Genomic DNA, 27630 nt, shown 5'->3' on the forward strand with positions numbered 1-27630 from the left:
GTATGTGTGTTCATGTGAATGGTTGTTTACCCGTACGTGCATGTGTGTGTTTTGGCTGTGCTGGAGGTCACGAATGTGTCCTGTGATGTAACCAGATGACACAGTGAGGCGCTCAGCTCTGGATAAGGGTCCTTGCCTCTTTTGACCTTGTGCTCGCCGACAAATGATAATGACGCCGAAGATCTGCTATCGTGGAAATTGTTCACATGTGATCATAAGAGGGTGGAGAAGAGAAAGACCTTGGGTTGGCACACTCATGCGGTGGGGGGGCGGGGGGAAACCTCAAGGAAATGTTGACATATGGTAAACCCTATGTTTGGGGGGGTGTTTGTGGAGTATATTGGGGTGGGCTGCACCTCTGGGACCCAATACACGTATACACACAGAGTGAGCGACACACCTCCTTTCTCGCAATGCTGGTGATGTTTTTTTATTTTTAGCCCAGATCGAGTTTCCAGTCTCGGATCCAGCAGCCAGGAGCGTCCAGCAACACAACTCCCTCTCTGGCTGCGTTGGTGACACACAGCTCGCCCCTGTGTTTTGAAGTGGAGCCAGTGAAGTGTGGATTTCAGGGATGCAGTCACAAAGAGGCAGAAGGCACAGAATGCCTGGTGAATCTATGGAGAATGTGAAATTGCCCAGTCATTGTGATGCTCTGCTATCAATTTGAAAGGACACAGAAGCAACCGATGGCTGAGGAGTGAAGACGCACAGGCAGGTAAAGCCACATCTTATATGCAAAAGATTTACAGGATATATGTTGTTGAATACTGTGTTTTCCCCTTGAAATGAAAAGGAAGGAAATAAGTGTGACTCTGCCTCCATCAGGGCTGCAAACTTCTCAGCTTTTTTGTGTAGATTATGAATTATAGTCGCTGAAGTAGGAGAATTTCTGTTGTGTATTGATTTGCATTACTATAAAACGACTGGTACAGCCAGTGCAAAACTTTATGGAAATAAGTGTGGAAGATGCAAAGTGTGCGTGTTTATCCTGAGGTGTGGGCGTTAGAAATGTGATAATGCAGTACTAATTGTAAAGTACACTAATACTATTGTGTTCTTTTCAATTCAGATGAGCTGAGATGATTGATAAATCCAAAAGAGGAGATAAACAGAATAATTTCCCCATTTTTTTATGAAACAATTGCTCTGAGACATGAGGATTTGTTGCATTTCTATATCACTTGTGATATTAACTGAATTTTTTTACTGTTGGTCAGACAATACCAAAAAAGATTGGCTGGTGCTAAATTAAAATCTGAATAAAGTTCTAATTATTTGATTTATGGATCAGGAAATGATTTAGAAAATGACCCAGTTATGAACCCAATTGTTATTTACAGCCCTACAATCAACCACATTTCAATTTATTTGTACAGTCTGTGCATGTATTAGGTAAAAAATGCCATTTTTTCATCATCGTCAATCTAACTGAAAGCGTCTTGTCAACGTTTTGTTTCCAGCTCAGGACAAGGTGACCTGGCCCTGTTTACTGCATCTTTCCTGGAGAAGATATCCAATATCTCACAGGCTGCTTCCGACTTATCATAGTTCACGAGACCATATGAAACAATGCTGCAGCAAGAGGACGCAGGAGGTGAGATGAACACACCCACATGAGCCACTGAATTTTTGCTGCTATACAAAATAATAACGTCTGCTTATAGTAGGACTCCTGTGCAAATTTATAGCAATTTAGTGAAGTAGCTGATGTTACAAACAATGCCTGCATGTTACCTCGTCAGACGCAAGGGGTCGCACTGTCTCTCTGCACTTTAATCTGGCCACGCACCAGCTCCCTTCACATGAACTCAGAAAACCAGCAGAATCTGTGGATGTTCCTCCAAGTGTGTAACTTATAAATACAAGTTATAAAAAAGTTTGCTCTAGAAAAATATGACTTAAATAAGACGCTTGTTTCCCTCGAATTGACAAAACCGGCGTTAAAATAACCTGACAACAGATCATCCAGACAAAAGCCACGTGTTGTTGTGTTGTTGAATCAATCAATCAAATGACTGAAAAGTATTTGATAAAAGATCAAAGCACCTTCGCATAGACTCTGTTTGTCTGATGTCGCCACATCCACTGGACAGTTATTTTCCCGGACCGTACCACTAAGTTTAACGGAAGGGGTGTTCCTCTCCTTCCTCTTATGGCTGTTTGTATCGTACAACACAAGTAATAACAACAAGGTCACACATTTAATATAAAGTACGTTTACATGATATATTGCTGGTTGAGCGTTTTATTTCTAACAGGTTATATTAATGATAGTTGTTGTTCTGGCGTGTAAGCCCCCCCTCTCGACCCCCGTCACATCCTGCTTGAATGGGTTCAACTGCCTGACTTCTCTTCTTTTCACTTATCGTTAACAAAAAAATGCATCGTCTGCTAACTTTTACGCAAGTTAGCAATGCTAGCCGCGTCAAGCTAACTCCGGTGTCCAGCTGTGTTAGTGGACGTGAAACCGGAGTTTTATTCTAGGGGGGGTTTTTAACGCATAAAAAGGAGGCGTCGCTCAACTAGAAATGATAGTCATCTTTTCCTCTTTTTTTTTTTTTTAAAGTGTGAGCTGGGGGGTGGAGGAGGAGGGGTGGGGGGGGGGTAACGCTAGCTTGAAAACTCCGGTGGTCTTTTTTTTTTCCCCTCTCCCAGTGCTAGCCGGCTACAAGCTAACGGTTAGCTAGCCGCCGGTGGCTACAAGCTAACGGTTAGCCGCGGCCGGCAGATGCGTGGTGGGGACAATGTTGATGTGTTCCTGCGAAAAAGTGGATTTTAACCTCGCGTCGCGCACCGTGGCTCGGCTGGTGTTCGAGGCCGAGCAGGAGCCCAGCAGGAGCGGGGGGATCTCGTCCAATGGGAGGTAGGAGCTCCAGCCCCCGGCTCGTCCCCCGGGCTGTGGACCCCCGAGTCCTGTGGCTTGTTGTGATGAACTTTCTCTCCTCTCGGAACCAGCTGTTGCAGGAAAAAAGATCCGCCGCCGGGCTCTTCTTTCTGCTGTCGTTTGCATTTTTCTCTCCGCGGTCGAGGTGCAGTGTTGTGTAGTGTTGTGTAGTTTGTTTGTGTAGCTCAACGTAGTTTGTAGCAGAAACAATGAAGATCAGGCTGCGAGTGCCCCCCCACCAAAGAGCGAAGGCAGCGCAGGAGATTATGTCGGATTACAGACGAGCAACAAGTATGTGTCAAGATTGTTCTTGTCCAAACAGATCACAGCAAATACAGTCTGACGTCCTTTCCTTGGAAGTGGTACACAATGGAGACACGTATATTAATGTACTTTTGTCAACTTCTGTGGGGGGGGCATAGGTATAAAGTATTCCCTAGCCTGCAAACCTGAATCATAACATCTAAATACCTAGTAGCCCTTACCGTAACTCTCTAAAGCAAGTCTTTAACACCTCCGTTTAAAAAGTGTCGACTGGACAAAATGTCCTCACACAGGAAGGTTTATACTCAAAAGGCTTCTAGCAAACGTATAAGTACAAGTACACACATACAGTATGGAACAGCCGTCCCTTTTTAGTGTGGATAGCTTTACCAAAACCTTAGCCCTAACCTTAACACAATTTAAAAGGACATTTTGCCTCATTAGGACCTGACTCTGGTCTCAATTAGTTGTCCTGGTCCTCACAAGGTCAGTATTTATGCTGGGAAAGGTCCTAAAGAGTTAACAAGATCAGAAACTGTCACACACACACTTTAACTTAACCTTAGAACATGTCTTCACCTTACAATTTACTGATTTACCTTTTGGGGAACACACACACAACCCTTCTCGGTTGAAGGACACATCTGTAGTATGTTGTAATGTAGTGATGACCTTGGTGGCATATGACCCCATTGGAGCTCTTCATGGAAGATGCATTTTCAAAGGGTGTGTTGTTTGTTTGTGTCTCCTACAGTGCCTGGTACTTGTGAGTGTGTGAGATTGTGTGTTTGTTCTTTTCTGGCCGGATCAACTTGGAAATGTCGGCATTTAGATGGAACATCTGCATCCGAGCAACAGATAGAGAATTTCCTTGCATCACTCAGGGATGACTTTCCTCTGGGTGTCTGTTGTAGTCTGCTGATGAACAAGCACTGACTGGTGTTAGTCAGTCCAACGGTCACAGTTTGGGCGATTTCTGAGTCACTTGAAGGGAGAAAACTTAAAGTAACATCACTGAAAAAAACAAAGCAATTCTTCAAAATTGGGTTAATTAATGAAAAAAGATAACAAACGATCCCCACCTGAAAAATATAGATTCATATTTTATATGTTTTGTCTTCTAACAGGAATAGTATTTCATTGCAAATCAAATCTTCGTCATATGATACCTCATATTCCCAGAATTGGCAGAGGAGACATTTTCAAAAGCCAGTCATAAATAGCCATAGTCCTGTTAAGGATTAATATTTCAAGAAAAAAACAAAAGATTCAAATACATTCAAAATATATCTTCAAAATAAAGAGGCAGTTAAATGTAGGACAGCCTTTTTAAATGCAAAGTTTCTGCTCTTTTCACTCCTCAGGTAGCAACACCCAGACACAGATCCGTCTTTGTCTGAAACTTCCACTCTTGCAAAGATGAGCTTGATTTTTTTAAAATTCAAGATTGAAGTCTGCCAAAGTCTGGAGAGGATTATTGAAGAAAAAGAGAAACACCGGACAGTGCCGAGGAGGAAGGGGCGAGGCGCATAAACTAAACATAGACGACGCAGCATTTTAGCTGCTCTTACCCAACATATGCACATGAGCGGATAACTGGAAATGGATTACCTGAAAGAGAAGGCCTGCCACATAATCCGACAGGCCCTCTCCCAGCTTGCGGTTGCGCTATTGACTCTGAAGTAACACCCAACCACTGTTTTTTACCAATAATGGGGAAGGAAGAAAATGGAAGTTCACAATATATGGGGAAGGTTTAATCATCTTTTTAATATGGTTAGTGTTGCATAAGAAGTCAGTGCTGATTTGAATGCAGGGAGTACCAGCTTTTTTTTTTTACCCACCCTGTTACTAAATTATATCAAATGTAAGCATGGCTGGAACACCACAGTTGGTCATGGTTCAGTCTCAGCTCTAGAGATGCAACAACCATATATCTGTGCCTTAATGCCTTTAATGTGACTAAAAGAGAAAATTAATCAGTTTTGAAGATGACTACGTCCTCTCCTGTGGGACCAGAAGGTACCACCCTGGCTCAGCCCATCCCAGTCCCAACGCTGACTGTCATGCCACCGTCCTCGGACACAGAGTCCTGGTCGTGCTCACCAAGCCCCAGAGTGTCACGCTTTGGTCGCCACAGTCGAACCCACCGCAGCAGGACCAGAACTAAGAAACGAAACGACGAAGAGCATGGCTGCAGTCCGAAGCGGGGCAAAACGCCGAAAATTCTGATAGAGGACACTTTGGAGAAGGGCACCAATCGCCACCGAAGCCCCTCGCCCTCGCCCTCTGTGGCCCCTCACATGGAAGGGGTGGATCAAGGTCAGCAAAGCACGTCACAGGACCTTCTCCTGCCACCGTCTTGCTCATGGTCTCGTAGTCCCTCTCCCAGCCGCCGCTCTCGTTGGTCTCTCAGGAGCCTGCTAAGCAGAGAGTCTGACTGGGACAGCTGCAGGTTAGTGTGCTGGATTCATCCCGACCAACCAGCCAAAGATTAGAAACACTAGGATGACACGTGTAGGGAAATAAAGTGATAGTGTGCAAATTTCTTTATTACCTTGTGAGCAAAGGGCCCCGACTAAAGCTTATTTTTCTATCATTCGTTCAGACTCTCTCTTTGAAGAAAGGCTCACTTATCTTACAGCAGCACCACCTCATAGAGTTCAACGGCTCGGAACAGTGTGTCCACACTGTCAGCACTATGTTTGACTGTCTCATGGGTTGTCAGTGCTTATAGCTCTGTGAAACCTCAGCCAATTTGCATGCAGGCCTACTGAGACCAGATTTGGCTCCAATGACTGACTGGAATGAGAAGCCTCTCATTTGTGCACGTTGGCTGGGAGTAAAATGGCCTCACATCTGACAGATTTACTCTTAGTCCACTTTCCTTAACTGCCACAGAAGGTCAACTATTTTGGAAACAGGACAGAGTTAATTAGCTATTGGCTAAAACTAGTGAGGACAGATTACACTGTTCAAATCCAGATTAAGCTGAGTTGATTCATGGTACACTGGGACGTCAGATACATTAGCAGGCCAACACCGAGGTGGTAGAATTTAAGTGATAAAGCAAGAAATGCTCTTGCATCACTGTTTAAAAAAAAAGAAAAGAAAATGTCCATCATACATTGGTATTTCCAGGAGTAGCGTGAGCTGTCGGTTTAGACGAGCATTTCAAATAAGCCAAACAACAACATTATGTCGACTGTAAACAAAGAAAGTGAGACCACTGTTGGAGCAGCGAGGAAAAACAGAGCTGGGTCAGTCACAAGGAGCTAGAGGCGGGGTTTATGCGCCATTTATCCTTCCTCTGGATCATGACATCACCCTCAGCCAATGGGAGTCGGCTCTCAGTCTGATGATGTCATGTGAGTCCAATCAGAGGAGGTTCAAGGCATCACTGCAGTAGGCTTTAGAGGGCGAGCAGAGGGTGTTTCTCCTGTGCTCCACATGAACAGCTGTGGCCTTGTTATTTTCATTTACACATGATTTTATTGATTGATATATTCGCTTTAGGCAATGGGATTATGAATTATTCCACTATTAAGCCAATGCTTTACTGTATATACTGTATAACTTAATAATTAAGTGATAGCCATAAAATAATGATATTTCGCTATTCACACGTAGCACTAAATCTCTTGTATCAAATTGTGGGTTTGCTTTTCAAAATACAACTTCTGATGCATATTTACACTGGAAAGTTATACTGTGTTGGTAATTACAACACACATGGCCAAATATTCAAAAAGGAAAACTAGTTCAGCAGGAAAAATATATATGGAATTTGGGCGTAGATGTTGATACTAGGAAGTGTGTGGGTGTGGGTGTAATTCCTAAAATGTCGTTTTCAAACCCAATTGACAGATAAATGTAATTGAGGTTTGATATCTTACAGTTTAACAATAAACTATAACAAATTACCATAAATTAAAAGTATACATATTGAAATAAACATAAATGCACTTTTTATTTTTGGAAATTACGGTTTTCATATCTGAAAACATAATCTCTGAACACAAAGGCTTATATCAGCTCTTTTTTTTTTATCTGCCAACAATCAGTCAAGATGTTCGTAAAAACATAAATAAAATGTATATTACAATAAAATTGAAGCACAAATGAAAGACTAAATGTAACACTAAAAATAAAATATTGTTATAGTGGACCTGGTCTGCCCATTTGCAAAAGACAGCTTCCTCCTCCACTGTCAAAAAGCTGGAAAGTAAAACAAATATTAACTATGCAACCGTATCTCCTGTTTTAAATGCATTGCCTAAAACCATCTTGAGGAATTTCTGTTCTCCTTTCACGTGTTTATACAGTTTTGGTCTTTTCACTGCAGCTGAGACTGTTACGTTTCTCCCAGAACTGTGACACTAAGCAGCTCCTGTGATAAATCTTTGATTCAATCAATTTCTCACACATTAATTCAGCTGCAGGTATCTGACACAGCAGACATGGGATGTATTGGAGATTCATTTTTGGTTTTTGGACTCTATTGAAACAGTCTTTAATCATGTTCAACTTTTCCCTGATCGTGCCTCAAGATATAGACTCCATTAAGACTCTGTAGACGGGCTGTTACACATTAAATCACTGGTGTTTCAGTCCAGACTGTGGACACGACACACATTATACAGTAATCAATCATTGATAGGATTCAGAGAGGATGCTATAAGATTTTCAATGACAAGTTAGAGCTGTAGCTAAATGGTTTTATTGCACGGGTCTTGTGCGCTCGGCCAGTTCTACACTTCAGGCAAATTGAGGCATTGCAAGAAATGACACATCTGCTGATATGAAAACTTGTTGCACACGGCTCAGAAAGGCCAACGGGTCGCTAGCTTTTTCTGTGAGGACAGAGGGACGGTTTCACACCTGAGAGTCAAGAACCAAGGTTCATGTCTTCATGTAACATTGTTTACGTGTGATCTGGTTAGTTAAGGGTTCACGTTGCAATGTAGGGAGCGGACTTAAGACTTTTGTATGACATACACATGATGACGTCCTGATCATCCTATTTCTTTTGTTGTACTTGTTTAATGTTTACTTACTCATATATGTAGACTTGTTGGCCTTTGGTTTTTTAAATATCGCTAATCTGTAAACCCTTTTATGTTATGACTTGTTCTTTGTGTGTCTGTTTGCAGAGGACAGTCTAAAGTGCAATTTGAAGAGTTTAAGAAATGGGTTCAAAGGACATTCTATCCGATATTTTGTTTCTTGTTACTGAAGACGCTCTGCAGGACCTTTTTTATTTCACACATATACAAACGGCAACACATAATCATCAAAAATAATCCGTTTTTGTACTTGACTATTATCGTCACTATCACTGGTTTGCTTTGTATTATCGATAGTGTTTATCCTTTGCTCTTTGATTTTGCACATGCAGCAAACTCCTAAATATCTCAGGCATCGATCCACTTTTCTTTTTATCATTTCCGATTGGCAGAAAGGAAAAAGCGTACGAGTAGAGCATTTACTTCTTGTAGCACGTATAAACCCTGTAGTGTAAAATGTACATCTTGTACTTATTCTTTGAAGCTTTGTTCTGTTGCCCACTCGGCCCACGGAACTCTGACATTATTGTGGGCTATTGGTGAACCTCACAAAAGCAGATTACACTGAGGGAGACAGAATGGTGGAGATGTTGGCTTGGCTCAGCCCAGCGTGGATTATGATGTGGACTCTAATCCAGAGGGATGGACAGAGAGGTTGGGGGTTGAGGGATTGGGTGGGCTCTGTGCTTTGGCCAGGTGGATTCACTACAGCAGACATGGACTCTGTAGCATTGTAGTGAACCTGTGTAGGAAAACTGCACCAAGGAGGCTGCTTGACCCAAGTGGAGTTTACCATGTTTCCCGACTAGTTTTCTTTCCCCAATTTAAAGAATTACATTTATTAAAAATTGCTGGAAATACAGGATTGTCGTAAATGAATTGGAGAGTGAATAGGAGACACGTCTTTTGAAGCATTTTAAATCTACCAAGGACGTTAGGTTTTTATGTGCGTTATTTTTGTTTGTTTGTTAGTGAGCGGAACTACACATTACATTACATTACATTACATCACATGTCATTTAGCTGACGCTTTTGTCCAAAGCGACTTACATTTTTAGTACACTCAGCATTTATACACAAAAAAGTACTGGACGGATTACCTGGAAATTTAGTGGAATGGTGTGTAATGTGTCAGGGATCTTTCTGTAATATTGTTAGAGGGTTTTATGAATATGTTCACAATAAAACAATTCATTGAATCTTGATGAAATAAATCAGACATATTGAGTGAATGGTTAATTAGTGTGTGGGATTAGGATTGAGAGCATTTAAACGTGCTTTCACCAGGGGGGACTGTTGGGTCTTGGTGGAAGAACATGCATTTCACTGAGGGTCTTTCCTGTTTGGGAGCCTGTGTTTTCTTCACCGGACTAGAATTAGACATCCATCCATACATTGATTTAATCTCTAAACCCGTCCACCTCCTCCTCGTCGATGCCTCCACCTCGCTGAACACATGGAGCCGCCTCCTCCCTCCTCCCCCCTCCTCCTCCTCCTCCTCCTGTTCCTCCTCCTCCTCCCACCCGGCCCCTGCTGCTTGCAGAGACGGATTACGGATGGACGCAGAGACGGCGGCCCGGCACCGGCTCCTGCTTTCGGCATAGGGAGCGGCGGAGTGTCCGGTACCCGGCGGCGAGGTGCTCGGGCTCGGGCCGCGATGGGAGATTAAGAAGTCCCGATCCTCCGGGGCGGTGGTGGACGATGGTGGACGTTTCTATCCCGCCGATAAGCGAAGGAAACGAGGCATAATAGCGGACATCCAACCCCCACCCCCCTCCTCCTCCTCCTCCTCCCTTCTCCTCCTTTTTAGCGTCTGGTTTGCTTTAGCTGCACACACACAACACACACACACACACACACACACAACACACACACACACACACACACTGGAGACACCGTTGCAATACTGATGCAAGATCGTATAAATTCTCGTCTGAAACAACCGTGAGCAGCAACCGCCTCATGACATGTTCGAGTAAGTGTGCGTCATGGATAGATAGCGTGTGTTGTGCATGTGTTGTGCATGTGTTGTGCATGTGTTGTGCATGCAGGGAATCAGTCCTTGTTCCTCATGCATCGCTTGTTGTGGTCACATAACCACCGGATCTTATATGTATGGTGCAGACATGCTAGATGCAAAACCTGCAGAGCGTGTGTGTGTGTGTGTGAGAGCTGGTGATTTGTTTATGTTCATCCTGTCTGTGCTCCATCGGTCACACTGTCTGTCTACACCCCCCACCCCCAACCCTCCGCCCCCTGTCATTGACCACATCGTCTTTTGCACAACCTAGCTACTTTTGAACCAGTTGCCTAATTTCCCCTCGACCATTTTTAGCTCTGTTCTTGTGTGTTTGTGTCTGGCGAGACATAGTGTTGGTTGGGTTGTGGGTCGCCAGTGTGCTAGCTTCCCTTTAGCCGGTGAGAGGACAGTGTTTACCAGGTTGAACGACACCCGGCCAGAGCTATAGCAGAAGGTTTGTGTCGACAAACAACCTGGCAATGCTGCTGCTAGGCCTTTTGCATTTGTGCTGCTGACGGGTTGTAAACACACGCTGACACAGATTGACATCACTCAGTGTCCTGGTCACACTCAGTCGCACCGACTGACCGCACAGCCTATTTACAGCCTCCTCTCCCCTCATGTCAAGATGGCTTAATGCTGCGTGTCAACACTCCGCCGCTCTGATCAACACGCCATCATTAGATAAAGTCATATTTCTTTGATTATTTTCCTATAACAGCAAATTGGTGAGATGTGGGGATGATGTCTCTTTAGCTTCAGAGGTGATTTTGTCTTGTGCTCTCCTCTCCAGCTCCTGTCACTGACAACATCCGAGTTGGAGCGGCACCCACTTCATTTTTAACTTCTCTATAAGAGAGGAACTGGCCCAGACGGCACCAAGAAAACATTATCACAACATAGAATAAGATGCCACGCACTATAGAAGAGAAAAGACAATTTTTCTTTTTCTTCTTTTATTTACTTTAGCTATAATCAAAACAATAACAAAAAATCTAGTTTGATGATGCTCTGAAGAACCGTGGGTTCATGCGAGTCATGTTATGGCATAAATACAGCCACGGGCCGCTAACCTGGATGTGATGCTTTGACAGCTGAAGGGAGACTCCTAAGAGACTTTCTTCGTTAATTTAATCTGTATTTAAGTATATAAAATGAGATGATGGTCTTGCTCTTTAAACAAGTGGGTTAGGGTGATATGAAAATATTATAAATTTCTTTTTTTTGTTGTTTCCTCATCTGCTTTTCAGTTTGTGCTAAGAAGGACTAAGGAAAAGAAGAAAATAGTTGTTTGTACACAATGGAAACGATTGTCACAAATGTTTCTGGACCAGACTATTAATTTCACCTCTGTCTTAGCAGCGTATACAGTCAAAAATATAGATTATACAAAAATAATGGTATCAGCATGTGTATACATAGGAAGACAAAGGAACATTTGTAATTTAGAATAGCGTGTACCTTGATTTAGTTTTGTTTGGTCCATGTCCTGTCTATTAACATGGAGGAGATGGGAATTATGAACTAAACTGCCACCAACCATCATGTGGCTATTGAGACGCTTTGGCTCTACTTTATTTTGGACCCAATGTTGTCACCTTTGGGTCCTTTATGACTTACGGGAGGAAAAGGTTCTCAAAGTGCCATAAACACCATTTCCAATGTGATCAGTTTGTGTACCACAGTTTCTCCAAGTGATGTAAACAGTGATTCCTGTGTTTTGTACTTAGGTTCCTTGACTGTCTGTCTTAAGGCACATTACCTAACCAAGCGTTAAATATCCTCGCTGTCAGGCTGCTGCACCCGTTCAAAATGAGTTCAGCTGATAACCCTGACCTTACACAGCCTTTCTCTGCTCTCCGCTAGTCAGTCGGAGATGATATGCTATTATCAAATAGGAAGTGCCTGCAGCCTTTAAAAAGACATTTAACGCACGTCAGAGCAGAATTTAGAGTTTGACATGTGAAACAATTTCCAATGTTCTCCCCCGAGGTGAATCTCACTGTGTCTTTCTTCTTTCTCCAGTACGGCCAGTAACTCTCCACGCAGCACCCCCGGCAGCTCCCCCTCCCTGCGGCGCAGGGTCCTCGGGGGTGGCAGGGCCAGTGAGAGCGAGGGAGGAGGCGAGAAGAGCACAGGTGGAGGAGGTGGAGGTTCGGACAGTCCCCTGCCCTCCATTCCCTCGGCCTCCTCCCTCACGTCTGCCTACCCGCTTGCTTCTCGCCACTTCAGCCGCAATGCCAAGGTATATTCACTGCCCTGGAGAATACGCTCTCCCTGTGTTCCGGTTACTACACAGGCTGATCGCTGTGTACTGTGTGTCAGCCAAAGTCTCAAATCTCCTTTTTGTGATCCCAATGTCATTATAGTTCACTGGGATCATCACTAAATCAAACCTATTATTACATCCAGGCCATTTATCCTGCATTCTTGTGGTGTGTCCTCAGCCATGACTCGAATCCTTTTCATGATGACTTTGCAGAATTTGAACACTAGAAACAGTTGTGCATGAATGAACTCATCTGGCAGAATTTCATAATTATCACCTTAAATACCAAGTATATCTCCAGTGTCTCCTCTGTTGCATAGTCCTTGCTCATTGTGGGAGCTGTTGGGTTTCTCTGTAATATTGTAAGGTCTTCACCTCACTATGAAAAAGGGCATTGAGATAAAACATCTTCTGATTTGGCGGAATACAAATAAGATAAGATTGAATTTGGTTTACCAGTAATTTCTACACAGTATTCTTGTACTTCCTTTACCTTCCCTATTAGTGCTGTGGTGACTGCTTCTGTCAGCAGATTGTATTAATGGATGTTTACATTAGCATGTTTATTCTAAGTGAAGGAGATTGTATGTACCTGCTTTGTGTACGAAGGACTGTTCATTAACGCTGGTTAGTGACGCGTATCTTTTCGAAATGGAGACGTGCTGATAGTTTGGACCGTGCTTGGAAACAGCAAAACATCGAGGTTACATAAAACAGACTTGGCCTCGGTCTGGACTTGACTGGCGGGATCACATGCATTAAATATCAAGCTGTGCTGCTTTACCAGGGCATTGAACACTCGTACCTTTTAAAGATTAAGTGGTGTAACCTTTTTGTATTCCTGCTGACAAATTTGTTCACTGCTAACGACTCAATGTGCCGTTTCTTTTCTTCACAGAAAATGCAGAGCTGGTATAATGTAAGTACACATTAACAGACCCTCGTTACACACTTTTTCACTCCAGGGAAAGTTGAAGGTGGAAGAAGTTGACATAGGCTTTCCTCTAAAGTGAGATTGTAGCATTAGATTTCAATGCATCTGCTGGCACCGGTCGGTAGAGTCCTGCACCAGGTCGGGTACCCGCAGGTGGAAGTTATATTTATATATATATACAAATTCACAGACACGGGTAAAAATACAGGTGTCCAGCGTGTGAGAAGAATTCGTTTTTCCGGAGAAATCAGAAATAAAACACAGCTTATATGAAGCCCAGTCAGCTGCAAGGATTTGTTTTATTTTGAAACGCTGTGACACCACCTTTGACCCCTTCACCTCCACTCAGATAACTGTCACTACCGACAGCAAATTAGCTACAACATCTAAATATACAAAATAAGGACAGACTTATGCACTGGTGAATATGTTCTAGTGGCTTTGCTGCTTGTAAAAAGATCCGCAAAGTATTAGCTTTTTACGGCAGCAAGCTCGGCACAGTTGTTCGCACATTGACAGCTGCAGGACAAGCGCAGGAGCTGTGGCAATTCACAGACACATTCTAGAGAGCACAACTCAACCCCCCTTAACAGGAAGGTAAGGAGGCCATTACCAAGTGCATTTGACTGACTGTGCATGTAGCGTGTGTGTTTTGCGACCATAGACCAGTACAGGACTCCGCTCGAGGGGCCCCTTGAGGCCTAATCACATACAGTATATTTGTGCACAGTGATGAGCAGGAAAGATCTACCCAACGGGTTTTTAAAGGACAGTTGTGTCGTCATCATGAGCCTCTCCTCTCACACTGTGCCACAGTAAAGCACTGATCACTGCCGTTGGACTTGTTTTTTGGTTTATCTTTTAAATAACCGAGCAGGTAACTGCTGTGAATCAGAAGGTCATGTTCTCCTTTCTTTTTCCTGTTCTCACTCTCAGGTTCTCAGTCCTACATACAAACAGCGGAACGAGGATTTTCGCAAACTCTTTAAGAAACTCCCGGACTCAGAGCGACTTATAGTGGGTGAGTGAGACAGAGACGCGTGTCAAAGACCAGAAGATTAAATGCTCTCTCTCTCTGTGAAGTCGACCTCTTAAATTGTTGGAATGATTCCTGATACGAGCGGTTGTGTCTCAATCCTCTGACCCCTTGTCTTTCCCTGTGTCGGCCTTCAGACTACTCCTGTGCTCTGCAGAAGGACATTCTGCTTCAGGGCCGCCTTTACCTGTCAGAGAACTGGCTCTGTTTCTACAGTAACATCTTCCGCTGGGAAACCACTGTAAGTCACGCACGCACTGTGTACACATTTGCACGTGCACGATCAAACACACGCCGGTTGTAACCTGGTTAATGTGACACCTGCAATCTGATAAGGAGTCTCTTTAAATGACTTGTTTGCAGATCAATATAGATACGCTCAGGTCCTCAGTGAGATAAGAGCGTCCGACACACACTGACGCAGACGCACAGTAAATCTGTTTCCTGCTCTGTTCAGATCACTATCCTGCTGAAAGATGTGACCTCAATGACCAAGGAGAAGACCGCGAAGCTCATCCCAAACGCCATCCAGATCAGCACTGACAATGAGAAGGTCAGACTCAAATAATACTAAGCCCTGTTTGACACAGACTTGTAATTTGACTCTTTTGTATTAAATGGTTTGTATGTATGTAGGCGCCTATCTAGTCTTTATGACCACTCAAAGAACTTTACAGTACAGTTTGCCATTCACACACACACATTCATAAAGTGCATCTATTAGCGGCACTTTTTTTCCTATGAGGGGCAATTCGGCACGCAAATGGGGAAGACTGGGATCGAACAGCCGACTTTCTGGTTGTAGGACGACCGCTCTACCCCCTCAGCCGCATTACCCCACCGTTATTGACAGTTATTGACAGTTCAGGTTTACGGCTTCTACAAAAGCCTGTAAAGTGTAAGCTGTTGATTCCTTTCCCTTAAAATGACTTTTTTTTTGCTGTTGAAGCAGTTTGAAATCAGCTGACTCTACTGTTTCTCGTCTGACTGACAAAGCAAACATCCCTGCAGAGGGAAACCATTCGTCAAATTCACTGTCACATTTGTCTCCCTTCTTTTCTTTCTGTCTATCTGTCTTCCTTCCTATCCTCCTTCCTTCCTGCCACACTGGTATTTACCTCCTCAGCATTTCTTCACCTCTTTTGGAGCAAGGGATCGCAGCTTCATGATGATTTTCCGTCTGTGGCAGAACGCACTGTTGGACAAGGTACAACCTCCTCTCCCACCCCCCCTGGTGGTGTGTGCTGCAGCCTGATGCGACATGGCTAGTAGTTAATGTCTCAGAATAGACCTCAGTGTCAAGAAGCAGGAAATGGCCACAAACGCAGGCTCTGGAGAACAATTTAAATCCCTGTTATTTGCTGAGTCTGAACACAGACATTTATTTGGACAGCGCTGGTGCACAAACACAGCAGATTAGAGTTAAAGCAAATGGCAACAGATGGCGAGATAAAACTTTGCATATATAGAGGAAACATGACCTGACTTGGCTGAGTGTCATTGTGTCACTGCACGGCTTTTAGCCAGATTATTATTATTTTTCTCCAGTTGCCAATGAGTTTTTGAAACCCCATATCTGGGCTCAAATCAGCATCAGGCTTAGGTGGGTTTCAGACATAAAACAGACAGGTTCAGGTTGGGCTTGATTAGTGGTTTTCTCGGGCGATGACACAAAAAATTGTGAGTCGCGCTCTTGTCTACACAACTGTGATGTCCACTTATCTGTCTCACCTGTCTTGTTTTCACAGTCCCTATCCCCCAAAGAGCTCTGGCACATCGTACACCAGTGTTACGGCACCGAGCTGGGCCTCACGAGTGAAGACGACGACTACGTCTCCCCCACCGCCGAACACATGAACGGCCTACTGTGAGTGGTCACGTGTGAAGACATGACCATATAAGGGTCTTTACATGTTACTTCGGAGCTTTATATATTTTGTATGCATCAGAAACACACTTTTCAATTAATACTATTGAGCGTGTTATGAAAAGAACAACATGCCTTATTTCTTGTGCTGGGAGAACAACAGCGAAATCAAATTCTAATTTTATTTTGGTTACTCAATGTTTATCATCCATTAAGTTTTTACTGTCCTGGGAGGCATGTGAGCTCACATGATAACTGCATCAAATCTCTAACAACTCTAACATCCTGCATCTCCTCTCCCTTCGTCCTCCAGGCCAGGAGACGAGTCTGTGTCGGTCACAGATCTTCTGGACCTGAGCTCGGTGTCGGTTACCTCCACGGGCAGCTCCCCCCCTGCCCTGATGCCCTGCGGTCTTGCCAGCTCTTCCTCTGCGACAAACCTCGGGAGCTCCCCTCTCTCTTCCTCCGCCTCCTGTCTGCACGTAGACGTGGCGTCCGCATCTGCACGCAGACTCAGCTCCGACCTCAGCGAACCCAGCCTAACCAGCTCCCACAGCACGTTGCCATCCACCACTCCCACCAACGCCTCTGCCTCGGCCCCGGTCTCTGCTGCTGCCTCCTTTGTGAGTGTTCTTCTTTGACGTCCACACTTATTCAACATCTGCTTCGGGGTAGGCTGATGCTCAGTTGGATCACATGGGAGTTTCCACTTTTTAAATTATTTCTTTTACATCAGTTTTGCAAGAATACAAAAAGACTTTGCACCACCCTTCATCGTTATGAATGTTCAAAAACAGGTTTCAAGACATCCTCCTGATATTTGCGCAATTGTCTGTTTAGTTAGCCTTTGCTTATTCGGCAGTGATGGAGTCAATAAAGTAGAATCCACACAATGCTCTTGTAATCACACCTCATAGACAAACAAAACAAGATCAGTACCCTGAGTCTTTTCTTCCTGTCACTCTTGTAAACGTCAATGCAAGACTCAAAGCCAGATCTATAGCTATCCACTGGGAGAACAAGGATTTCTGGGGTCACAACGGTCCCGTTAGCAGCAGATGCAGTGAACCTCATGAATTTCTGAATTCTGTTTCGACTGCTAATGTGTCGGCCATCTTCACCTCTGCCTGTGTTCTTATTTCATTGCGTCTTGTCTGACTTTAAGCAGGATTATACAAATATTACTAATCCATTATCCATGAAATTCTAAGGAATTAACCGGTGAACAGATTTGATTAAGGGGGGCGTTTTTCTTATATCTATGAGGGAGGATATGGAAAATGAACCATATATATCTGATCTCAACTAATGTAAATGCATTGCGGTGATAAAGATACTTTGCATTCTCAAACTGACGCATCAGTTTTTACATACTCTTGTGGGCGAAACCAAAATCTGAACCTGCAGCAAATATTTGTGCAGTTCACTGATTGATCTGGAGCTGTCTGTGTTTGTATAATGTCAGTGTGCTGGCATGTAAACAGTGGTGTCTAGCCAGATTCATGATGTACAAGTCTGATTTGTACTCACTCCAATAGCCAAGCATTTGCAGTGTCCGTAGTTGCCCTTTTAACATGACATGACTCCTCTGGTTTTGTGGCTTGATGTGAATTTGAGTAGGAACACAACATGCATAGATAACGACACAAAAGCAATAACAAAAAAAAAAACTTAAGTGCATACCTACTCCCAACAGTCCCCCTAGGGAGCCACATTTAAATTCACTAAATCCTGATTTTTATTTGGATCTGCACCAAGTTACACAAACTCATAAATATCCGTCCATGAAAAACATGCAATGTTAAAGAAGGAAGAAAAACAAAAAGTCTGGGATCCGTCAACTGGTCTGGATTCGCACCAAACTTTAATGGGAGGCGTCTTGTTTACAGTCCATGTCACACAACCATCCACCTGAGTCCGGTCGGGGACTTTTGTTGTCTCCCTTCTCTCTCCCCTTGTTTCGTAATTGCCTCTTTACGCTCATTTGTCCAATAAAGGCATAAAATGTCAAAAAGAATTGATTCAATCTAAGCAGAATAACTTGAAGTAATAGATGAGAACTGGGGCGCATGCTCATTAACCTGAGTATTGGCGAATAGTGCGTAGTTGTTCTTGTTGGCTTTCACCCGCGAAATCAATCTCAATATGTGAAGACTGAGCTCAGGTTGAGCCACAGTGAATAATGGACTGCTGTGTCGACTGTGTGTCGGCCTCAGATTAATTAAACGGCTGCGGTGGTGGGTCTGCTCGGGCTGCACACGAGCTCAGCCCAGCTGAGGCCTTGTTCATCTCAAGTCATCTGACAATGGGGTGATTTCTCTACAAACCTTTCACTGACACTCCTCTCGTGTGCTGCTTTTCTCGCTGTCTCAGAATCTAGAAGAGGGTGCGGACAGTCTGTCTGAGTTGACCAATCACATTCTGCCCCAACCATCCACCAGTCTGGGAAACCTCTCGTCACTGGACATCACCAACGATGAGGAACTGCCCTCTGACCACAGCAACTCCTCTGACACGCATGAAGAGAGTGAGTGATGTTTTTGGGGCATTTGTGCAAGACACCAGACAATACATTCAAAACGATGAGAATACCAGAATACATTATAACACTTTAATAATACAATTTTTAATCAAGTTATTATTTTTAACTGGATTCCGTTGTTTAATAATGGAGGGGAATGTCTTAAACGTATTTGTGATAGTCTGGTTGGATATCTCAAAGGCTGTTATACTATTTTTAAACACCTTTTTCTGTTTTCTTAATTCACTGTTTATTTGACGTGTCTGGATATAACATGGATTATTATGAGTTCTTTTATTTCCTTCTGAGTCTTTTTCCCTCATTGCTTTCACGTCTTCTTCTTTCAACGTCAACAGTAATCGCAGGGAAATTCTTTTAAACATTAACATGGTGTGATTTTCTGCTCTGTGGGGCTTTATGTCCTCGACAACCACAGAGGCTGTACGTCATTAAACTTCAGTTATATATAAATGCAGATGATTAACCCTAAAAAATACTTTTAAACTGCCAAGATTAACAATATGTTATTCTAGAGTGAGCTTTCCCTCATTCAGCAAAACATAAAGCAATGACTGAATAACTGTCATTATTATGATGTCAAATCTACCTCTAAAACAAACATGTCAAAGTCCAGTTTTGGATTTATAATCTACACCAGGGATAAATGTTTAACCATGATTAAAAGACAAATGTATATTTATATCGGGCGTATGACGACAACCAGAAAAAGAACCCAATGTGAAAAATACATGATTGATATTCTGTTCTTGATGTGAAGGTGAGGTGGAGTCATTCTGTGCTGACCTGAGCGGACGGCTGCACATCAACACTGTGGTCCGCATGAGTGTGGACAAGCTGCACGACCTGCTCTTCTCCGCTGACACACACTTCATCCAGCACCTCTTCTCTCAGCGACACTTCACTGGTAGGTAACACACACACACACACCACTCAAAAACACACACATGGTTAATGTCTAGGAAATGTCTGAGTGAACCCATGTGAAAATGCAGCAGTGTGAGTCGGTGAGGACACGTCTCCAGAGTTCATGTGTGAAAGCAGCTCTAGGTTAACTTTATGTGATTATGTGACGTTCCTATAGTTTCCAGAGGGCGACTTGTATTTACTTGTCACATAAACAGTGAGAGAGCGAGTTTTTCCTGTTGTGACGCGGACATCTGAAGAGCAGCGTTTGTTGTTTCCAGGTTACTGGACCTTTGATGCTGCTTTGATCTCTGTCTCAAGCTGGAACTTTTAGATATTATGGTGTAAAAAGAGTTTTGGAACCTGTTATGGTTTCTACTTTTTAAGCTTAAACTGTGGAGACGCTCTCTCGCTGTACATATACAAATATTGACATTGTTATTTGGATATTTGCACGCACACGTTGTGTATTTTACATTTTCTCCTTCGTCTAAATGAGGCCAGCGATGAAGCCGTGAAGTTGGGGTAACTTTATTCCCCAGTTGGTGCCTCAGCCTGTCAGAGAACATTGTATCACTCTAATTGGGGAATTCTTTCTCTTTCTTTTCTCTCTCTCTCTCTCTCGCTCTCTCTCTCTCTCTCGCTCTCTCTCTCTCTCTCTCTCTACTCCTTCAACCCCTCCATCTACTGGTCTCTCTCCCCTTTTTCATTCATGAAATTCTCTCGTGTCCTCTCGTTTTCACAAAATCTCTTCATGTCTTCTCTTTGGATTTGCTTATGAACTCTGTTCTCCCTCTCTCTGACAGACCTGGTGCTGGGTGACTGGCAGCAGGACAGCAGCAGTGGGACCACCAGCCGTGTGCTGAGCTACACCGTCGCCCTCAACAACCCCCTCGGCCCCAAAACCGCCCCTGTGGTGGAAACGCAGGTCAGTCCTTGACAGACACGCTCTCTGGAACTCAGGCTCTGGTGCAGGATATTAACAATGGGCTTATTCAACTTGAACAGGAAGAGAACTTTCTCTTAACTTTTATTTTTTAATCTTTTTTTAATTTGCTTTATATTGGTTTCAGTTTTTTGGCCCATTTATGGTTTGACCGCTGGTTTTCATGCTAAACGTGCTTTTGTTGCAAATTACTTTTATTTATAGGGAGCAAAAACTCACTGCTTAACTGCTGTGAAAAGGTCATTTGATGTTGTAGATAAAGAGGTTGTGTGTTCACCGCTCAACAGTAGTACAGTTTGTACTCGTTGTTACGCTTTGGCAACACTGCAACGCTGCATGAATGTGCTGCTTTTCATTTAGACACGCTGCCTCTGGAGCACAGGATTACTTATGAGAGCACAATCAAGTTTACTCATCATTAACCATCCACCTCCCCCCTTTTCCACGGCTTCCAGACATTGCATAAGAACAGCGTCCGAGGCGAGTGCTATGTGGTGGATTCGGAGGTCATCACCTCGGGCATCCCCTACCAGGACTACTTCTACACTGTCCACAGATTCTGCCTCACCTCCGTCAGCAAGCACAAGAGCCGGTTCAGGTATGTTTGTTGTTGTCTCAGCTCAGCTAATCCACCTGGATGTGTAGGCGGGTGGGACGGGACAGAAACAAACAGGACTCCGCTGCCATGTTTCATCACCTCTTCACATTTGACCCTTGTTCACACATGTGCTGTCAGGCTGCAGCAAAATAAATGATGTAAACCTTTATTGACTGGCTCTGTCCTGACAGAGACTCTCACTGGTGAAATGATCCCATCAGACCTTTCTCCAGCTTGCTCCCTCGCTGCTTTCCAAATACTTACATAGTCTAAACAGTTACTGGTATTTCTTCTCCATTGATAAATGCTTGATTCTGGCTTATGCAAGCGTCACTGGCCAAATGCTTTGTACGCAAGTTGATGACACATCAGTTTATGGCCAGTAAAGCAGCAGGGGTGTTTACATATTATCTCCAAACACAAATCTGGATGTCAGCGTTTCAACATCAAAGAGCAGGAACGTCTTTCTTGGCCTTTTGCAGCAAAATTCAACAATGAGAGGAAGAAAAGGGAATCAGTCATTTGTACACTGCAGCAGCCTGAATAGACCGTTATGCAATGTGATTATAAGATATATTTCATTAAGTGAGGGCTTTGGCTGTCACACACGTGAGGTTATATAAAACCTTTTTCCCATTAGTGTACTATTGTTCTATGAATCCAAAAAGGAGAGAGTGGCTTCTGGTTACAGGCAGATAAACAAAATCCAAGGAAATGAGTGTGTTTGTTCTTCCTCTGGCCAGAGTTTCCACAGACATCTGCTACCGGAAGCAGCCGTGGAGCCTGGTGAAAGCCCTGATTGAAAAGAACACCTGGAGCGGCACTGAGGAGTACTACAGACACATGGGTGAGTCACATGGTTCCCCTCTCCGAGCATATCTCTGCGTACACACACACACACACGTCCCCATGGAAACCAAAGAGTCCCATTCAGGCACATTTCCCTTTTGTAAATAACTGAACAAAAGTAAAGTTTGAATGTAAACACGGCCCATGTAGCATTAATGTGGTGGGTGTGTTTTAATTCCTCCACATGTTTCCTTTGCCCCGTGCAGAAAGTGAGGTGTGCAAGCTGGAGACGCTTCTGCAGTCTGAGGTTTCCGTGGTGACCGCAAGCGACGCAGCGGGTGGCGATGTCATCAAGACCCCGCCGGGCCTGCGCCGGCGTAAGCGCACCTGCTTGCGGCGGCCGGGCGAGAGGGAGCGAGAGAGGGACGGGGGAGGATCGGGCACCGGAGAACGAGGGGACAGAGGAATGGGAGAGGAGAGGGAGAGGAGAGAAGCCGGTGAGTCAGGGAGGAAACAGTTAGTGGAGCTTTGGCTCAGAGTGGGAATTTCAAAACTTCCACCATCACTGCCCATCATGGAACCAAGCAGAGTTAAATCCATGTTGTGTGCAATACTGCCCTCTAGTGGTTTTATTTGGAGTAACTACAGATACTGAAACAATCAGAGGTTGTTTGCTGTTTATCAGGATTTACAAATTATTAAAAACTTACAAAGTCTTGTTAATATTTCTAGTCCGACATTCACATCAACGATAACTACTAAATGTTTTTCCCTTGGTGGGAAAATCCATTGAAACATTGATTTACATTTTACCGGGTTTTAAAAATCCCTTCATTGTTATATTGGGCTTTTGTGTATTTCTGAGGTCAAACAAAAAGTTATTTTTTTAAATCCCTGAACTGTTATATCCATGTTTACATCCATGTGAAATCTTTTTTTCTTATTCTTGACTTTTTAGGTTCTCAGTATATGAAGCTGGGTGAATGTTCGCGTGGTGGAGGTCAGAGCAGTATATCCACCATCCTGCTCATCGTCAGCTTCATGTAAGCTCAAGAGTGTGTGTGTGTGTGTGTGTGTGTTAGTGTGTGTATGTGAGGCCATGAATATCTTGCGACTATGTGAATCAGCGCTCGGAGTTTCCCTCCTTGCTGTATTTTTAATTCAAGTTAGTTTCACTGTGCACTGATCATAAGAATCTTGTGTCTTGGTCATTTCACGCGTGATGAGTTACACAAAACAGAGACTAGCATTTCTGAATAGAGATTTAATGGTATAAGAAATAAAGTAAATGGTATAATCTACACATGGAAGCATGTGTGCGTCCTTGCATGTGTCCCCCCCCCCCTCTTTAGAAGCACAGTACATCCTTTCCTATACAGTGATGAATGGTGGAGTTTAAGGAGTTCCCACCCGATCAAATCGCTGGTTTGATTGTGTAGCTTCGATCTAATTACCTTTCTGCTGTCTTGGTTTCTATCCATGTCTGAATGCTCCTTCATCCAGACATGCTGGATGTAGATCTTCTTCATACTAACAGCCTCTCAATGCCTCTCTTGCTATTTCTCTTCTTTTCTCCTCCTCTCTGCAATACTTCTTGTGCATAGGATCTGTATCAGGTTCGTATAAGAGGCTTTGATTTTACACCATTGGCTGCAAAACGATGAACTGCATCATTTTCTAACAGGAAAAATCCACCATTCGAATTGTTCAGATTGAATGTGAAGCAAACTTGGGTGATTTGATAGTTTTTGTAGTATTTGTAGTCAAAGACAAAATCTACTGGACTGATTTCCATGAAACTTGGTTGAAGGTTGTGTCATGGGGTGAGCAAAGAATGGATTCAGATCCCGATCGGTGGCAGATCCATGATTTTATTTATTTTTAATTGTTTTCTCAGATAATTATTCATGACCTGATAATAAATCAAAGTCAGAGTTTCTCCTGGTGAAAGTTTGTGTAGCCGAGTTATGCAGATTGGTGAGTGTGGGGAGACGTTTTTATCCTGCTGTTAAAATGGAGCTAACAGGGAAACCTTTTAAATCAGCAAGTGTCTATAACAATAATATTTGTGTGGCTGGATTTTTCCTGTAACTAAATGACAGTATGTTATGACTGAGAACTGCTTTTTGAGAAATTGGACTTTGATTGCATTTACCAACCATGAAATATCTACATTTGCTCATTTTTATTTCTCACTCGATGTGTTTTTGAGTATTTCCACTGCAGTTGGTAAATGTTTAAATGTCTTTTCTCTCTGTGTGTCTCCATCAGTCTGGTGGTGCTGGTGGCTCTCAACATGCTGCTGTTCTACAAGCTGTACGCTCTGGAAAGAGCGGCTCATACACTGGAGACGTGGCACTCCTACTCTGTTGCTGACAGGTAAACACCCTGCATTATTTTTTCTATAGAACTATACCCTCACCTGGTGGGAGCGTAGTGTTGATTGCGATTTGGTCTCTGGTTGAAGTTATTCTCATGGGATCTGAGGTGTGGAACGTCCCTCAGAGTTAAAGTGCAGAGCAACAAATTAAACCTTTGCGTTTTCAAGGTTAAGTGTGTAAAAGTGACCATCATTTAGATTTTCTACAGTGAATCACATCGATACTTGACAAATGTCACCAAACTCTACAGACAACTTTCTTTCTGATAAAATTGTATACGTAACATTTCCCAGTCGTACCCATAGATATATATAAAGACTAGATGTCTCGTTCGACGGAGCCGGACGTCACCACATGGCGGCCATCTTGCCAGAGGTTGCTCGCTCACCCATAACATTGTGTTGGTACAACATCAGCGATGTAGTTATGACACTGCAGTGTCATATCTACATCTCTGACGTTTATAACAAACCAGACCGTTTCAAAATCGGTTGAAAATTTAGCAAGTTATGGTTATTTACCACTCCCAACACAATGTTATGGGTGAGCGAGCAACCTCTGGCAAGATGGCCGCCATGTGGTGACGTCCGGCTCCGTTGGCCGGCAACGCAGACGAGACATCTAGTCTATGGTCCTACCAACATAATGATTTGAGGAAATAAAGAACCGTTGACTGTATTTTAGAAATGGACAGCGCGTCTCCACTTCCTCCCACGTTTCAGGAGAGAACTTCCTGTGGAGCCGTCATGGCGTCCATCATCGGAGCTAAAGATCTATCAACAATATGCCAGTCTTGAGCTTCTAGCTTTTCTCCGCTGCCCCCTACTGTCTGTTAGAAAAAAGATCACGACTGGCAACAAAACCCTGATGGTCTCTGCTCTGCTCTTTGTTCTCTCCGCGTCTCTTCCCCTTCACCTGGTCCAGTCCGCTGCCGCAGACGGCTGGAGAGTGGGCCCAGGTCCTGCAGGTCCAGAGGCAGTTCCACCAGGCCCAGCTCAGCAAGTGGCAGCAGATCCTGCAGTCGTCCGTCACCCTTCTCGACCAGGTAAGTGGGTTTTGTTCCAGTCTGTTGAGAACTACTGATGCTCTCTCTGCATTATGTGATCCTGCATATCTGACTCTCTCTCACATCCCAACCCGTGTTTGTCTTCCAGATGAAACAGTCTTTAGAAAAACTCCACCGGGGTATCGTGGTCCCCGAGGAGCATCAGGAGCCCCCGACCGACACGCTCACCGAGTCCCTGACTGAGGCCTGAGCCCTACCTCTTCTCCGACGGCCCCTCCCCTGGCGGACCCTCTCCCCCTCTTTCCCACATTTCCAAATCGCAAAAAACCAGGTGTGGGACAAGCGGGGGAGGAACTACCTTACCAACAATTCTCTTCGCCTGACTGACTTGAAACGGCAGCGTTTGCCCCCACAGCCTCAACCAGTAACAGCTTCAGTGGACTCAGTCGAAGGAGGGAAGGTTTTCAGGACCACAGCAATAAGTCATCTGTCCGACACGTGTGGAAGCAGGCCACTGGCTGGGCTGACTCCGACCGTCCACCCGCTCCTCCAGGATCACAGACCCCGTCGTTTCAGAATGACTTGAACTCAGACCTCGTCCCCGATTCCACGACTATCACAGACTCCAGTTTCTCTCTTCTGACCTGCAACAGTTCATCGATTCCGGTGGGGGAAGCATCAGCGACGCTGCGAAGTGGGAGCTCTGCCTCCTAGTCCTGGGATCAGTCTGATGCCTTTTCCTCTGGTGCATGGCTGCTGACAACGACAAAAAGAGGAGGGGAACACCACCTGCTGTGTGGACACGAGGAGCAAACGGGAGGAGGAGGAGGAGAGAGGGAGCGCTGACAGGAGCAGGACGCCCCCCCCTCCCGACGTCAGGGCTGCACCTCCCAGGTCAGAGGTCAGAGGTCGTCTGCGAACGGGGACGAGGACCATATCGACACTTTAGTTTTCACCCAGATTTTTTTAGATGTAGATCGCACATCTGGGGTTGAATCCCAAACACACTCCCCCTCTTCCTGCTCCTGTCGGGGTTTTATCGTTTTTGAAAATCAACGTGTTGGCTCATTTGTGAGGCCCGTTACAGTATTTATTATTATTCTTATTATTACCAATGACTTTTGATCTGAAGTCCTGTCCTGCTCTAAGAAGTCACATGGTGGGTGTCTTGTGCTCTGATTTGCTGTTACAGTGCGGACCAAGAGGAACTGAACACGATTACTGGTCACAGCAATAATGACAATAGTGATTCTAGTACTTTTTGAATGTTTCAAAACAAAGTAGTATATAATTATTATGATGATGATGATGATGATAATGATGATGATGATGATGAAGTGTGCGTGAATGTGTGTAGAGGCAGTGAACATCCACGAAAAGAAGATTTTGAGGTCACAGATGTGTGTGAGTGCGAGTCCTCAATGTTACATCCTCCGATGTTCAGTTCCCGTATTAGGTTTTCTTCATGTGTGTATATATATATATATATATATATATATATATATATATATATAATTTAGTTTTCTTCTTCTTGTTTTTTTTGAGATTCCTCTTTCAGGGTTTGGTCGTGAGCCAGACCTCAACAGTTGAGTATTTACTGTAGACTTGATCAGGTAGAAACTTCAAATCATCAGACCAGTCAGTTACGTGTTTGTCCAACTGGGTCGCACATTTCAAAAGGAGAGAACCAACATGGACTCGCATCGGCCCAGGTGAAGAAAAAAGGGAATCTGATTTGCAGTATTGTTTCTTTTTTATGTGCGCGTGTGTTTGTCTGTTAGATTCATTTCCCTCGTCCTCTCTTTTTATTCAACCCCTCTTTGTATTCTACCTTTCATCCTGTCGCCTTTAGTTGTTTTTCTTTTTCCCACCCGTCTTCTCCCTCCTCACTCGTCTGTGCTCCCTCGTTTTTCTCCACCTCATCACTTCAACCCCTCTCTTCCTCTCCCTTTCCTCTGAGTGCTCACTCTACAACCCCCCCCCACCACCACCACCCCTCCTTCACGCACTCATTCGCTCTCTCCCTCTTTCTCTGTGTCACTGGAAAAAAGTGGCTACGGAAGCATGTGGGCCCTGCTGTGCACGGCCATCCGCGGATAACAAAAGGATGTACTATTTATTC

At 44.0% G+C, this 27630-nt stretch overlaps 1 protein-coding gene across 3 annotated transcripts; it reads left to right on the forward strand.

Moving 5' to 3' along the window:
* The first annotated feature begins 1569 nt into the window (after positions 1 to 1569).
* gramd1a (GRAM domain containing 1A) lies at positions 1570 to 27628 on the forward strand. Of its 3 annotated transcripts, none has more exons than XM_061081591.1 (19): positions 1570 to 1597; positions 12263 to 12482; positions 13405 to 13425; positions 14377 to 14461; positions 14614 to 14717; positions 14934 to 15029; positions 15603 to 15683; positions 16225 to 16343; positions 16657 to 16966; positions 18717 to 18870; positions 19643 to 19789; positions 20595 to 20716; positions 21190 to 21332; positions 22076 to 22179; positions 22388 to 22618; positions 23080 to 23164; positions 24393 to 24500; positions 25427 to 25547; positions 25657 to 27628. In XM_061081591.1, exons 3-19 carry the CDS (start codon positions 13408 to 13410, stop codon positions 25756 to 25758), a joined length of 2130 nt encoding a protein of 709 aa, XP_060937574.1. In that variant the 5' UTR covers positions 1570 to 1597; positions 12263 to 12482; positions 13405 to 13407; the 3' UTR covers positions 25759 to 27628. The 3 variants fall into 3 exon arrangements, with proteins under 3 accessions (XP_060937574.1, XP_060937573.1, XP_060937572.1); XM_061081590.1 differs by lacking the exon at positions 1570 to 1597 and adding an exon at positions 2647 to 2866; XM_061081589.1 differs by lacking the exon at positions 1570 to 1597 and adding an exon at positions 5130 to 5606.
* The last annotated feature ends 2 nt before the right edge of the window (positions 27629 to 27630 follow it).

Source organism: Limanda limanda, chromosome 11, assembly GCF_963576545.1.
Source record: "Limanda limanda chromosome 11, fLimLim1.1, whole genome shotgun sequence".
Lineage (NCBI taxonomy): Eukaryota > Metazoa > Chordata > Actinopteri > Pleuronectiformes > Pleuronectidae > Limanda > Limanda limanda.